Source organism: Balaenoptera ricei, chromosome 6 (assembly GCF_028023285.1).
Source record: "Balaenoptera ricei isolate mBalRic1 chromosome 6, mBalRic1.hap2, whole genome shotgun sequence".
NCBI lineage: Eukaryota > Metazoa > Chordata > Mammalia > Artiodactyla > Balaenopteridae > Balaenoptera > Balaenoptera ricei.
In genome coordinates, this window is record NC_082644.1 from 41488863 (window position 1) to 41502843 (window position 13981).

Genomic DNA, 13981 nt, shown 5'->3' on the forward strand with positions numbered 1-13981 from the left:
CCTACCTCATTTCAATGCCCTGTCATTACTTCTTGCCTTTACTCTCAAATGCCTTCAATCCCTCCTTCCACCCAGCAGCCCAAATCATCCTTCTAATTTCTGGATATGATCACATTTACTCCTCTGTTCAAAATTTCTTCAGTGGCTCCCCACTGTCCTCAGGATAAAATCTGAACTCCTGCAGCTGGGTCACAAATTCACTCATATTACACTCAGATGTGCAATATTATTAGTCTTCTCTCTTTCCTAGAACTGATTTGATCTTGTTCACAATGCCCCCACCCTGCTGGGTAACAGGGGCAGGGGAAACTAAAATTAATCCACTCTGGTAAACTCAGGCAGGTCTAAAAATTTATTTTAGTCAGTCTCTAAGAAATTCAGTAGGTTTGGATGACTCAGTCTTTCAGGTTATTTTACCCTTCCCTTTCTCATTTTCAAGATAGCACTTGGTTTTATAGGGATCTCATTGGGGGAAGGGGCTCCTTACCCATGTGGTCCTTGGAGTTGTGTCACTTGGTATTTGCTGAGCTATGGTTGGTCTGGTATAAATAGTGAATTACAATCCTGAGAGGTAGCTGTTACTAAAACCATTTTACAGATGAAGAAGCTGAGGCTAAAAGAGGTTGAGTAACTTGCCCAAGATCACAAAGTTAGGTAAGTGGCAGAACCAGTAATCAACACCACCCTGATTCTGGTTGGCACTTGGATCTGCATCTAGAATTCCAGAGATAAGTTAACATCGGATTTGGGAGCACTGAGAGACTTCATGGTATATATAGCTTTAGAGCTGTGCTTATCCATGGGAGAATACGTCCAGTGGAATGAGAAAAGGGTCCATTCAGAACACTCAGAAATCACTTGCATATGAAGTAGGGTAGGAAGCCCTACCTGATAGCTCCTGCCCAAGCTGATCTTTCTCTTAGGAGGGCTTCTAGGATGGAGGAGTCAGGAGCTTCTGGGATGGAGAGTCATGCCTGGTCCTATTCCAGCCAGGGTTGAGCCATCCCTCAGAATACCCCATTCCTCTCTGTCTTAGGCTCCCCCATAGCAGGGTAAAGTACAAACCCCTGACCAGTACTGGGTGGGAACTCAATAAATGTGTCAAAACAACTTATGTTGGCAGAGTTGCTCACACCTCCTGGGGCCAGGGAATGTGAGACCAACTACAGACCCTCTTAAGTGGGGATGCAGAGTCCACACCCAGGTGGGAGTGGACGTGCGGGAGTATAGGGGACTTCCAAGACCAGGAGGTTCGGTCTCCTCCCAGATGTTGTATCCCAGTGCCTCCCTCCAGATGATGGGGACAGAGACCTCTCGCAGATATGGAAGGGTGGTCTCCTGGTAGAGGGGTAGGGCGGCCCTGGCCTTTCTCAGATGTTGCGTGTGCAGATCTTCCGGGTGTTGAAAGTGCAAGAAATCCCCTCAAGTAGGTGGACCCCGCCCCCTTCCCCCCCGTGGAGGGATCCACACTGAGTAGCCCCTTCAGCCCTCTTCCCGCCCCCGCCCCCGCCTGCACAAGGGGCGGGCCAGTCTTCACACCGGCGCACAACCAATGGCAAGGGAGCCTGGCAGGGCCAGCCAATTAAATGGCGGCAGCGGCGAGGGATGGCTCCTCCTCTGACAGGCCGCCGGCCGCTGGCCTCCGAGAAGGCGGGACTCTTTCTCTGTTTTTGCTGCCGGCCGAGCCTGGCCGAGCCCAGCCGGGAGACCAGTCGAGCCCAGCCGAACGTAGCCGAACGTAGCCGAGCCCAGCCGAACCCCGCGCCCAGACGGCCGCCGCCGCCCGAGCGCCGCCGTGCGAGCAGGCGAGCGGCCTCGGCCGCGGAGGAGGCGCCGCCCCAGGGGGAGGAGGTCCCCGCTCGCCGCAGACCGCCCGCGGCAGAGGCCGCCCCGGTCGCGCCGCGGCGGGAGCGGCCGGTGGAGGCTGCGCTGCCGAGGGGGAGGGCCGGGGGGAGGGGACGTCACCCCTGCCCGCCTCCCGCTGCTCCCCGCCCGCAGGCTCCCGAGCAGCAGTCGGCGCCCAGCATCCCGCTGCCCCGGACCCTCCCGCGGGCGCGCACCGGGCTCAACTCAGGTAAGAGGGGTCCTCCCACCACGGGCATGGGGGGCGTTGAGAACCAGAGACGGAGATGAAGAGACATAGACACACACGGAGACACAGAGACACAGCCGGGGAGAAAGAGAGACAGACACAAAGACAGACACGCACAAGAGACACAAGAGACGCACAGAACTACAGAGACAGACCGCACGGAGAGGGGATAGAGACACGTCCATGGGGACAGACGGACACACAGCGGGGCAGAAAGAGAGACGGAGACACAAGAGACCCATACACACAGAGACAGGAAGAAAGAGACAAACAGAGACTGATACAGAGATACACAAAGAAATAGACTGGGAGAGAAATGAAACACAAGAGAGACCCTTAGAGACTCAGAGATGGGGACACAGAGAGAGACAGATATAAAGAGAGCTACAGAGAGACAGACAGGTACACACGGAGGTGGGTATACACAGGCAGAGGCACAGATCCAGGCAAGGGAACCAAGGGACAGAGTAAGGGCCAGACACACAGACACATGCAGCTGACCTGGAGAGACAGTCTCACAGAAAGGTGCACCTAGGTACACAGCCTTAGATACACAGACCCACACATGCCTGCCACGCCTCCACAAAGTTCCCTCTGTGTGAGCTGGCGCCTCTGGAGGTCTCCTGGGCTGGTTGGCTGGAGTCCTGAGTCGGAGGCGCCCAGGCCACACCGGAGCTGGTCACAGTGCCCATCCTTCAAGGCCTTGGGCTTCCTCAATCCCACCCACTCACACAGTTCTTCTGAGGGCTGGATGTTCAGTGGGCAGGGCCAGGCCATGGCCACTGGTCAAAAGGAGAATGAGATATAGGCTGCCTAGTGCAGCTTCCCCACGGTAGCCACACCCCCATCCAGGTGCCCAGAGCCAGGTGTTGGCTCTGTGGGGTACTGAGGCCTGCTGGGAGGCCAGAGGTGTGGGAGCGGTCTGTCTTCCCTACGCCTCTCCTCCTAGGCCTAACCCCACCCCTTCCTCCTCACCACCCTTTGCCTTTGCTCTGTACCCCCCACAGGCTCAGAACTGCAGGTGGACGTCTTCACTGTCCGGGAATCATTGAGTGTGTGGACAGGACAGCCTCCTTGGAAGGCCGGCTATACCGGAGTCCCGCCTCGGCATGGGCCTTGCCATTGAGGCAGCTTCTCAGTCTGTGCTTGTCTGAGGGTGCTGCCCGTCATGGGGGCAGCCATCTCCCAGGGGGCCCTCATCGCCATCATCTGCAATGGCCTCGTAGGCTTCTTGCTGCTGCTGCTCTGGGTCATTCTCTGCTGGGCCTGCCACTCCCGCTCTGCCAACATCGACTCCCTCTCCGAATCCAGTCCCAACTCGAGCCCTGGCCCCTGTCCCGAGAAGGCACCCCCGCCCCAGAAGCTCAGCCATGAAGGCAGCTACCTGCTGCAGCCCTGAAGGCCCCTGGCCTAGCCCGGAGTCTGGGACTTAAGTCCACCCCACTTGGAACCTGGAATCGGGATCCCAGGGTCCAGCCAGCCTGGGGTCCAGAACTCAAGAGTCCAGCCTGTCTGGAGCTGGACCTAGCAGCCCAGAGTCTGGTCGGCCTGGCTCCAAGAGGGGCTCTGCTGGCCCTCGGTAGACAGGCCTGGGGTCGGGGGGTTCATGAGTTGGTGCTAGGGCCAGGGCCATCTGGACTCTGCTCCATCCCAGCGGTCAGGGGCTGGGTCCACCCGCCCCCTAGGCCAAGCGCCTCCAGGTCCTCGAGGTTGGGGAAGCAATCCATGGCAATAATGGGAGGGTGTCCAGGCTGGGCCCCTTCTCTGGTCCTCCTACTGTTTGCTGGATAATAAATGGAACTATGGCTCTACCCTGAGATTTGCTCCTCTTCCTGGGGGCCTTGCTGCAGCAAAATGAAAGGTTGTGGGTGGGCTTCCAGACCCAAGTTTATTTGCAGAAAGTAGGAGGGGGTAATGGTTGTTGAGGGCCAAGTCCTGGGGTGAGGTGCTGGGACCAGGGCTGGAGCAGGGTGCTAAGGGCAGGTTCTGGGACCTGATCAGGGGTGGGGTCACACACATACTGGGTGCTAAGCCTGGGCTGGGGTACCAGGGTACCCAGGCTTAGCACCCACTTGTACCAGGTGCTACAAGTACGGGGTTCAAGACATGGGCCAGGCCCTGGGGCCAGGCCCTCAGGTCTTGGGTTTCACTTCCCTCACCAGGTTCAGCAGTTTGTCCAGTTTTGCGATCTCCACAGCTGGACCCTTCTGCACTTCCTGGCCCTTCTTTTCCTGGGGAGAAGGGAAGTACACATGGGGGAGGAATGGTGAGGGATGGGCCACCTCTCTCTACTTCCCAGCACCACCTCCTGAGCCCAGCTTAGGCAGCTGTGCCACGCCTCTCTCCTGCCCAGTTAGATTCCGGACCCCTGCCTGCCGCCCCCAACCCCGCCAGGATCCTTCCCCATGTCAGGTTGGGTGGCAGGGGCCCAGCTGAGGCCTGCAAGAAACATCCAGCTGTGTTTCTGAACCTCAGATCAACGTAGGATCCTGATGCTGGGAGGCGTGGGGAGTGGGGGAAGCCAGGAAGAGCTGCAGCCCAGGGCCTCTAACTGTTGGGATCACCCTTCCCACAGGAAGGTCCCTGGCTGAGTCCTAACACGGAGCTAAGAGGTGTGTGTTTGTGGAGGGAAAAGAGTGTGGACAAAGCCACAGGTGCCCTCACCTAGTACTGTTACCTAGCACTTTCAGGTCAGGTTGGGAGTGGGGTACCATTTGGGGCCAGGCCTGCTGTGTCAGACATACCCATGGTGGGGGCAGGTGTCAGGAGACCCAGGAGGGCGGTTGGGATATCCCATGTGATTCCAGATGTCCTTGGCTGGGACTGTCCCTCAGAAGAGCGGGTCCTGAATTTATGCCCCCTCACCCCTGCCTACAGGGCACTCTAATCCTTTAGCTGGTAAGCTGGGCCCTGAGAAAAAGAGAGCTGGGGCACTGGGGTATGTGTCACTCAGGCCCTGAGAGCTCCCTGGCAGACCAGCACCAGTGCCATCCTCCTTTCTGTCCAGGCGGTGGGGTGTGGGCTAGGCTGGGGCAGTTGCCATTTCCTGTCTTCCCTTTGTGCCCGGGCCCCCGTCCTCTCAGCCACCTGTGCCCACTGCTCACTGGCACCTGCCCCAGCCTTGCCTGCTGAGGGCCCAGTCTGGATCTGGCCCAGGCTGTGAGGTGGGAGGAGAATGCAGGGCCAGCAGGCCCCTTCCTGGCCCCATCTTGGCTGCTGACACCCTGTGGAACTTAGATTTCCTCCTGGCGTGACCCCTGCACCTGTTCCCAAATCTGTCTCCCCTCCCCGTGCGGCCCAGTGCCTTTGCCACTCCCCAGCTCACCTCTACATTCCTGAGGCAGAGGACAAAGATGTCTTTTTCTCTCTCTTCCCCCTCTCCCTCCCAAATTAACCTCGTGTTCTCTTCTTGCCCTCACCTCATCTCCTGGGAGTCAGGAGACCTGGGTTTTAGTTCCAGCTTTGTCATTAACTCCCTACATGACTTTGGGCAAGTTCTGCCCAAACTGTTTCTATCTATACAGTAGATGGGGAAAGTAGGCCTTGACCTTTGACAAGTTGGGCTCTGACACCAATCCTGGGAAGCTCCTTGGGCTGGGAAGTCGGGCCTCTGTGGCCAAGCCCTCTTGGGAAGATCAGGGAGACTGCAGCCTGCAGAGAGGGGCGGTAGGGATGCCCAGAGGACTTCCTTTGGCCCGAATCACTTGGCTGCTGATAGAGTCAGGTGGCGGTTTCACAGGAACTGCCAATCCACCCAAGAACTAGCCCCCAGCTATCACCTGCTCAGGTCCTCTGATTCCCAGGTACCCGTGTCCTCAGGTCCTCAGAGATACAGATGCTGAACCTTGCTCTGAGAGGAGTTGGGACTGTGGGAGATCCTTGCATCCCTGGGTCAAAGTGGGCGGGGCAGGCCCCCACCCAGATCTACTGCCTTCAAGGTGTAATGGTTATACCCCAGCCCCAAGGGGTCACCACCATCCCTCCCACAGGGCTGTCCAGCTCTCCTAGCTCAAGCCTGGGTTTTTCTCCTCACTAAATTAAGAGCAGATTTTATCTTTTCCACAAATTGTACTGCCTTCTTCCCCCTCCTTGAGGCCAGCTAGCTGTGCTTAGCAAAGAGTTTTAGACCACACCCAACCCCCGCCCCCCATCCCATCCCAGCCCCAGCCCACCACAGCCTCTGGGCCACAGCTGCAGGCACTCAGCAGCCTTCTGGGTATTTATAGCCAAGTCCACCCCCTCCCCCAGCTGGCTACAATTACAGGCCCCGCCAAACTCCCAGCCCTTGCCTCCCTGGCCCTGGTGGGGAATAGGCCAGGCTGGCATGAGCAGGTTAGTGCGGTGGCCCCTGCCTTGGTAGGGCACCGGGGGGCAGGTGTCAGCAGTTGAAAGAGACAGGCCCCTGCCCTTTCCTCAAACTGCAAGTAAATGCCTCAAACTGCAACCAGGGGGTACAGTCATCAGGGCAACATGGCCCAGCTCCGGCCCAGCTCTGATCCTGGTCCAGAGCCTGGCAGGAAGCAAATTCCATTTTCTCTCCTAGCACCCAAATGGACAGGACTGGGCTGTAGGTTTTTGGACGCTGGATTTTTAAGTTGGACCTTTGGGCTCTGGATTCTAAGGCCTGGGTTCTTAAGTCTGAATTGGGACTCTGAGAGCTAGACTTTGAGGTCATGGCTCTGGGCTCAGTGGCCTGTATTCAGGGCCCCTGGGCTCTGGGCAGGGTCTCCGGATCATCAGAGATTCCAGAAAGGAACCAGAGCTCAAAAGGAGGACTGCCTAGCTGCTGACCTAGTTACCCTCCTCATGGCTCATTTCCTACTTCCCGTGTGGACCCGCAGCTCCCAGTTCAGAAGCCCTGTGCAAGCCCAGCCAACGAAGCAGAAACTAAGCCTCAAGCCCCTGCCTGCATGACACCAAACAAGCCAATGATGCCCGTATGCTTCCCCCAGGCTTCAGATCCTCATAGTCACCTGCTTACCTGATGTCTCCACCTGGGGGCCCCACAGGTAACTCAGATTCAGCATGTCACAACTGATCTGTCTCCTGCTTCTCCTATGCTCCTCACTTGGGCAATGACACCACCCTTACCCTGGGTCTCCAAAGCCAGAAACCTGGGGGCCACCCCCTGGCTCCTCCCCTTTCTCTCAACCCCCTGCCATCCTGGAGACTTTCTTTCATGGCAGCCCGAACTCCCCAAAACCGTACCTTCGGCATCTTGCGCAGATTGGGTGAGAGCTTGAGGCAGGTGACGTGCCCACGATCATCGCCCACAATGATGATGGGGTGGATGGGGTTGAACTGCACGTGGGTGAGCTTGTTCTTCTTTTGGGCCACCACAGGCTGGTTGCATATGGCCTCGTACTTGTTGATGGACAAGTCAAACACATGGGTCTGTGAAGAGATGGGTGTCAGCACACTCGGGGAAACGAGACCCCTGTCACCCACCTCAGAGTAACTGCCCCTGAACTTTCTGGGGAAAGACGACAGAAGCCTAGGCAGTGTGAGAGGCAATGTGTGTCTCTGTTTGTTTTTCCTGTGGTTGAGGGAATGGGGATAAAACATTTAGGAAAAAATTTAAGTCTATGCAGAATTAACACTAAGAGCAGCTGCCATTTATGGAGCACTTACTATGTACTAGACTCTGGGCAAGCATGTTACATGGTTGCATCATCTAATTATAATCCTCACAGCCGCTCTATAAGGTAGGTTCTGTTATTATCCCCATTTTATAAACGAAGAGAAAGAGGCTCTTAAGGCTAACTTGCCAGTAAGTGGCAGAGCCAGGTTTTCTACCAACTAATATATGTCAGGTGTTCAGACAGTGCATGTCATAAAGGTGCTCAACAGGGACTTCCCTGGTGGCACAGTGGATAAGGCTCCGCGCTCCCAATGCAGGGGGCCTGGGTTCGATCCCTGGTCAGGGAACTAGATCCCACGTGCATGCTGCAACGAAGAGTTCTCATGCCACAACTAAGGAGCTGGCGAGCCGCAACTAAGGAGCCCACCTGCCGCAACTAAGACCTAGTGCAACCAAATAAATAAATAAAAAATAAAATAAAATAAAACTGTTTAAAAAAAAAAACGGTGCTCAACAAATGTTTGATCTTATTTTTTACTGCATCCTAAGTCCGAACCATTAGCAACTCTTGCCTAGACGACTGTGGCAGCATCCTAACTGGTCTTCCTGCTTCAGCTCTTGCCCTTCTATCATCCATCCTTCATGCAGCAGCCAGACCTAACTTTAAAAAATCTAAAATCCTCTAATAGTCTCCCTGGGCACTCTACATAAAATCAGAGTCCTTACTCTAGATTCTGCACTGTCTGCTCTCATCTCAGGCTCTCACCCCTTTGCCTACTAGACCCCAGCCACCCTACCTGCCTGTTTCTTAAACCCTTCCAGCTAATTCTCCCCTCAGGGCATTTGCACTAGCTGTTCCTCTGTATGGAATGCATCCCCGCATCTTCACCTGGCTGGCTCTTTCTTGTGACTCAGCTCTCAGCTTGAATGTCACCTCTTTAAAGAAGATTTCCCTGACCACTTTATCTAAGAGACCACCGAGTCCTTTTCTTTTACATCACTCTCTCTCGTTTTAAAGATATAACAGCTTTGTGAAGATATAACTCACAGACTATAACATTTACCCATTTAAAGTATACAATTCCTCTTTTTTAGTATATTCACAGTTATGTAACCATCACCACAACCAATTTTAGGACATTTTCATCACCCCCAATAGAACCCTTATACCTATTACCAGTCATTCCCCATTTTCTCCCAACTCGTCTAGCCCTAGGTAACCACACATCTACTTTGTCCCTATAGATTTGCCTATTCTAGACCTATATAAATGGAATCATACAATGTTTGGTCTTTTGTGACTGGCTTCTTAAACTAAGCATTTTTCAAGGTTCATTCATGATATAGCATGCATCAATACTTCATTCCTTGTTATTACTGAATAATACTCCTTGTGGATATAGTACCTATTGCTTACCCATTCATCAGCTGACAGACATTTGGGTTGTTTCTACTTTTTGGCTGTTATGAATAATGCTGCTACAAACATTGGTGTACATACATCATCCTCTTTTAATCTCTGCCTAGCACTTAACACTACTGGGGGTTTTGTTGTTGTTCCTTTTGTCTCCTTCCCTTCACTGGAACGTAAGTTCTGTGAGAGCAGGAACCTGAATCACCAGGCCCTGGCCTGGAGCTGGGAACCACAGTTGACCCTTGGTTAGGCATTTGTTCAGCAAATAGATGACTGACTCGAGGGTGATGCCTTAATCACTATATTCTTTTCTGGTAGGTGCTTCTCAGTTTATATCAAAGTCCAAAAGGAAAATGTACTGCATAAGAATTTTCTCACAAACTGTTTCTGAGCTTTCACCAACTCTCATTGTTGCACAGACCCCCTTCCATCTCCCCTTCTCAGACTCAGCTTGCACACTCCCAGGGATGGGGACCTCGTTGCCTTTTAGACACTATTTCAGTCACAGATCAACTCTGACTCAGAAGTTTTTCCTTACATCAAGTTGGCACCTGCCACCCTGTAGCTCCCTCCCCAGGGCCCTCAGAGAAGATAACTGCTCCTCATGGCATCTTAACCCCCAGAGTGCTCTCTCCTTCAAGGTGAACAGCCCCACTCTCTCCTCCAGCCCTCACGGGATGAATGATCCCTCTTTTGACAGGGCCCTGGGTGGCCTGGCCCTTGAGGATACACAGTCCTTATGTTCTGCCTTCCCCCACCTGACCTGGGCATGGCGTGGGCTCTCCAGGAGGGAGACCTTGAGACAGCTAATCCTACCTTCAGGAGGGGGTCAGCAGGGTCAGGAAGGGGGCACTCACCTTCCCATTGGTGGTGACTGCTGCAAACACAGTGGAAGAGTATGGGGCCCAGGCCACGTCGCCCACGGCTGAATTTAGGTCATAGATGAACATCGGGGTGCTGCAGTGGGGAGGGGTGGAAAGCTCAGGGCACAGAGGGCTCACGGTGCCAGAGCCCCGCCGGCCCCAGCCCAGGGTGGCGCCTGGGGGAGGGCAGGCCCCTCACTTGATGGTGTGGTCCCAGATCTTCACGGTCCAGTCGGAGCTGCAGGACATGAAGACCTTGGTGTGGTAGGGGTTCCAGGACACGGCATCCACTGCCATGCTGTGGGCGTCATAGGTGCTGAGGAACCGGCTGGAGTAGGATTTGGAGCACTGGGGTGAGGGTGGGGGGGCGGGGGTCAGGAGTGAGAGGGGTCAGCAGCCACCACTCCCCTGGGGGCCCTGGAGGGTCAGACCCTGAGGTTCCTCTTCTGTCCTCGCCCCACATCACTGTCACAGCTGAGCTGGGGCCATGCTCTTAGCTGCATTTCTCACCCTCAAAGCAACCAGAGAGAAAGGGGGTTGCTTAAGGGGCTGGGCAGGGGAGTCTTCCTGGAGGGTGAGGGAAGTCTGCCCAGAGGATTCCAGGCCTGGCAGAAAAGGCCTTCCCTCCCTGAACCCAGGCAGAGCAGGTGTAAGGGGCCCTGGGGGAGGTGTGGTGTCTCGCCTGTGTCCAGACCAAGGCCTGTGGACAGGCAGACAGAGCGCTGGATCCACCTGCAAGGACAGAAGCCTTGCAGCAGTGATAAACATCCCACCTCGCCCAGGTGAGAGCAGGTACAGAGCCAGGAGCAAGTCCCAATCTCACGATTTCTCATTAGGTTTCTTGCCCTGACAGGCAGGCCCCTCACACCCTCCCTCCAGGAGACTGAGTGGCCAACTAGCCTCTTCCTCTCTCCCGCACAGCCACTGGGAGGGGTGGAGAGGGGGTGGGGACCTCTTTTGCATTCAGACCAGCTCTGCCTGGGCCTCAGGGGCTCCTGGGAGGCGGCCTGTAATTAACATTCTGAGTCTCTGAGCCTAAGAAAAGCTTGCAGCAGAGCTATTTCTGGGTGGATGAAGGTTCAGAAGGATGTTCACCTACTAACACTGAGACCTGGCAGAAACTGGCCCTGAAGTTCCATCCCGCTGCCGGCTGGGATGAACCCGGTATTCAGAGATAAATTTTCTTGTTACCTGGCCTTGGAATCTCAGCTCAAGTTCAGATCTCCTCCAGGAAGTCTCCCCAGAATGTTCCAAGCCCCCCAACCTCCACTGCCAGCTCTACCTCCTCCACTCCCAGGAAGGGAGCAGGACCCAGAGGGAAGGATGCTGGGCTGGGCTAAAGTCACCCTCTAGATTCTCCATCGCCTTTCTTGCACTCAGCCGCTCTTCCCGCCACCCAAGCAGGTCAAGAAATGCATTCTCTTCCCGCAGGAAGCCTTCTAGAACTGATGAGCCCTAAGATCTGTCCGAACAGGGTCTGTTGAGAACGATAAGCTCCCAGGTCTAAGAGGCCCTGTAAGGAGCTGGCATTGAGGGCAGTGCTGCCTCACCTTGTAGATTTTCCCCTCCTCTGTGCCCACTAGGAACAGGTAGTCGATCTCTTTGTGGAAGTCAAAGGCAGTGCCACAGCCTTGGGAGAAGAGGGAACAGCTTTAGGCCAGTTCTGGGAGGGAGGCTCCCAGCACCTCCTCTACCCAGGATGGCCTGAGCCCAGGCGCTTGTGAGGGAGGGCTGGGGCCAGCCAGGCAAACAGAAACCCGGCCTCTGGCCTGCAGCTTGTCCCGGGCAGCTGGGACTCTGCAAATGGGCCAGGGCTTCTGCAGACAGGAATGGGGCCTGGATAAACAAGGCAGGGATTGAGTTAAACAGGGTCAGGGTCAGGGTAAACAGGGACAGGGTCTGCAAACAGGGATATGGTCTGTGCAAACAGGGTTATAGTCTGCATAAACAGGGGAGGAATTGAGTAAACAGGGAGAGGATCTGGGTAAACAGGGACCTGATCTGCATAAACAGGGATGGATCTGCATAACAGCACCCAGTCTGCATAAACAGGGAGGGTCTGCAAACGGCCAAGGGCTGGGTGCGCTGGGCCAGGCTTTCTCATTACCTCCGGTCAGGCACAAGTGGGGGAACGGTGCGGTGCGGCCGAAAGAGGGAGGACCAGAGACCTCATGGGCTGGGGTGACGTGGCCAGGTGTGGATGTGAGGGCCTGGGGCTCTTACCTACTGTGTGTATCTGCAAGTCCTCGAGACCCTTGGTCATGCTGTCCTCCACCTTCAGCTTGATGACATCTGTGTGAACCAGCTCGCTCTGCAGTCACACAGGGACAGGGAAGCACATGGGTGGGGCTGGACCAGCAAGGTTGGGGGTCCTTCTGTCATTCAGCTTCCCCCACTCCCTATCTCCACCCCTGCATGACCCTTTCTGGGAAACAGGCACCTTCACGAGCGTCCAAGACACGATCCTGCCATCAGATGATACAGAGAAGAAGTTAAGGTTGTGGTCCATGTCATCCTTCTGCCACTTGACCTGAAACATCCCAAACTGTGAGCTCTAGGGTGTTGGGTTAGGGCCCCTCAAGAACCCATCTGAGGTCCAGAAGCCAGTTCTGGGAGCCCATATCCCAGAGTCCCCTGATTTCCCCACCCTCCCTCCTTCCACTCATTCCTCTCTCCCTGAGCATCCTGAGGCAACAGGCCAGTCGGGGCACTGCCCAGTGTCTGGGCTCAGCACTGGAGGTGCCCGGTTCCTCCCTGGGTTGAGTTTTAGAAGCCCAGTTGTAAGAAGGCAGTGGCTCTGGGTTTGACCTCCTTACAGGGCCTGGGAAGGACAGAGCCCATCAACCAGCTTCCTCATTTACAAAACAGGAGCCATAATAGCATGGGCTTGTTGTAAGGAATAAATGAAACAATGAATGTGAAGCCCTTAGGTCAGAACATTGCAAATATGAAGTGTTCAATAAATATTATTAGCTAATATCCTCAGTATTACCATCATGCTAGGAATCAGGGTGGCAAGGCTCCTGGGGGGCTTTTTCCTGCTTCCTTGGGCCGTGGGCAGGAGCAGCCTCCCTCCACCACCCTCCCCATCCAGGCTTGGCCTTTCTCTAGGCGGCTCTCTTCTGTTCCCAACTTCACTTCACCACTAGCCCCTGCTTCCAGAATCTTGCTTCCAAATCTCAGATGTGAGCTGCATTTCTCCATCTGCAAATTGGGGTTAATAATCCTGCCCCACCCATCTTCTCTGGGCTGGAAGCAAACATATGCGAAAGTGTTTGGGAGACAGAGCTGTTGTCTTATGAAGATGACATGCTTGAGGCTCAAGTTTCTGTTGCCAGATGTGGAGGCCTGGCCGAGCCATGTCCGGGAGAGCTGGGGCAGGGCTGGGTGCCCAGATCTTTCCACCCTCCAGTTCCCTCCAGGCCTCCTGTGCTGGGGCCACTGTCCCTTCCCCCTGTCACAAGGAGAGGCCCAGTGAGGGAGGACAGGAACCCAGGGCTGCTGCCTGTAACCACAGTTGTCACCTGGCCCTTGAGGGGTGTGTGTAGCGGGGAGGGCATTGCTCTTCCGGGGCCACGCCCCAGGCCTGGCTGGTCAGAGCTGCAGGAGGGCAGACCCAGTCCTGTCTGGGTCTGTCCGGGCAGGCTGCTCTTTTGTGCTTTCACTGGGGGGCCTATAACACCACAGAGCTTGTGAGGCACAAGTCAGAGCAGCCCTGATGCTGAGACCGCTTCCTCTTCCGTGTAAAGGTAGTCCCTTTAAAGGGGGGAGGGGACAGGGGGTGTCAAAGGCCAGGCTGTAAGAGGCGCGAGGGAGCTGCCAAGGGAAGAGTTTAATGAGCGGCCGCCAGCGGGCTCGGAAATTGTATTTCACACCCCACTTAGCAGCCTGATGCCCAGTTGGGGGGTGGTGTGTGTGTATATGCAAGTGAGCATGTACGTGTGTGTGTGCGCGTGTGTGTGCAAGTCACACACGTGCTCCTGGGGTCGAGGTGGGAGGGTAGGAATAAAGAGGGCCAAGAGGGGGCAGGT

The 13981-nt window shown here is 55.3% G+C and overlaps 2 protein-coding genes across 2 annotated transcripts in view; one reads left to right on the forward strand and one right to left on the reverse strand.

Annotated features, from left to right (window-relative positions):
* The first annotated feature begins 1870 nt into the window (after window positions 1-1870).
* Window positions 1871-3909, forward strand: ENHO (energy homeostasis associated). Its single transcript, XM_059926342.1, has 2 exons — window positions 1871-2074; window positions 3100-3909. The coding sequence occupies exon 2, from the start codon at window positions 3261-3263 to the stop codon at window positions 3489-3491; it is 231 nt and encodes a 76-aa protein (XP_059782325.1). The 5' UTR covers window positions 1871-2074; window positions 3100-3260; the 3' UTR covers window positions 3492-3909.
* A 265-nt stretch (window positions 3910-4174) lies between these two features.
* The window catches only part of DNAI1 (dynein axonemal intermediate chain 1), a 43495-nt gene continuing 33688 nt past the window's right edge, over window positions 4175-13981 (reverse strand). The window contains exons 14-20 of the mRNA XM_059926663.1: window positions 12391-12480; window positions 12174-12261; window positions 11501-11580; window positions 10150-10298; window positions 9945-10044; window positions 7301-7486; window positions 4175-4323 (exon numbers count right to left, since the gene is read on the reverse strand). Of these exons, the coding sequence (XP_059782646.1) occupies window positions 4225-4323; window positions 7301-7486; window positions 9945-10044; window positions 10150-10298; window positions 11501-11580; window positions 12174-12261; window positions 12391-12480 (792 nt within the window). The 3' untranslated portion in view covers window positions 4175-4224. The remainder of the gene's footprint in view (window positions 4324-7300; window positions 7487-9944; window positions 10045-10149; window positions 10299-11500; window positions 11581-12173; window positions 12262-12390; window positions 12481-13981) is intronic.

Coding starts and splice junctions, on each gene's coding strand:
- ENHO (XM_059926342.1), top strand. CDS start 3,261: ATGGGGGCAGCCATCTCCCAGGGGGCCCTCATCGCCATCATCTGCAAT.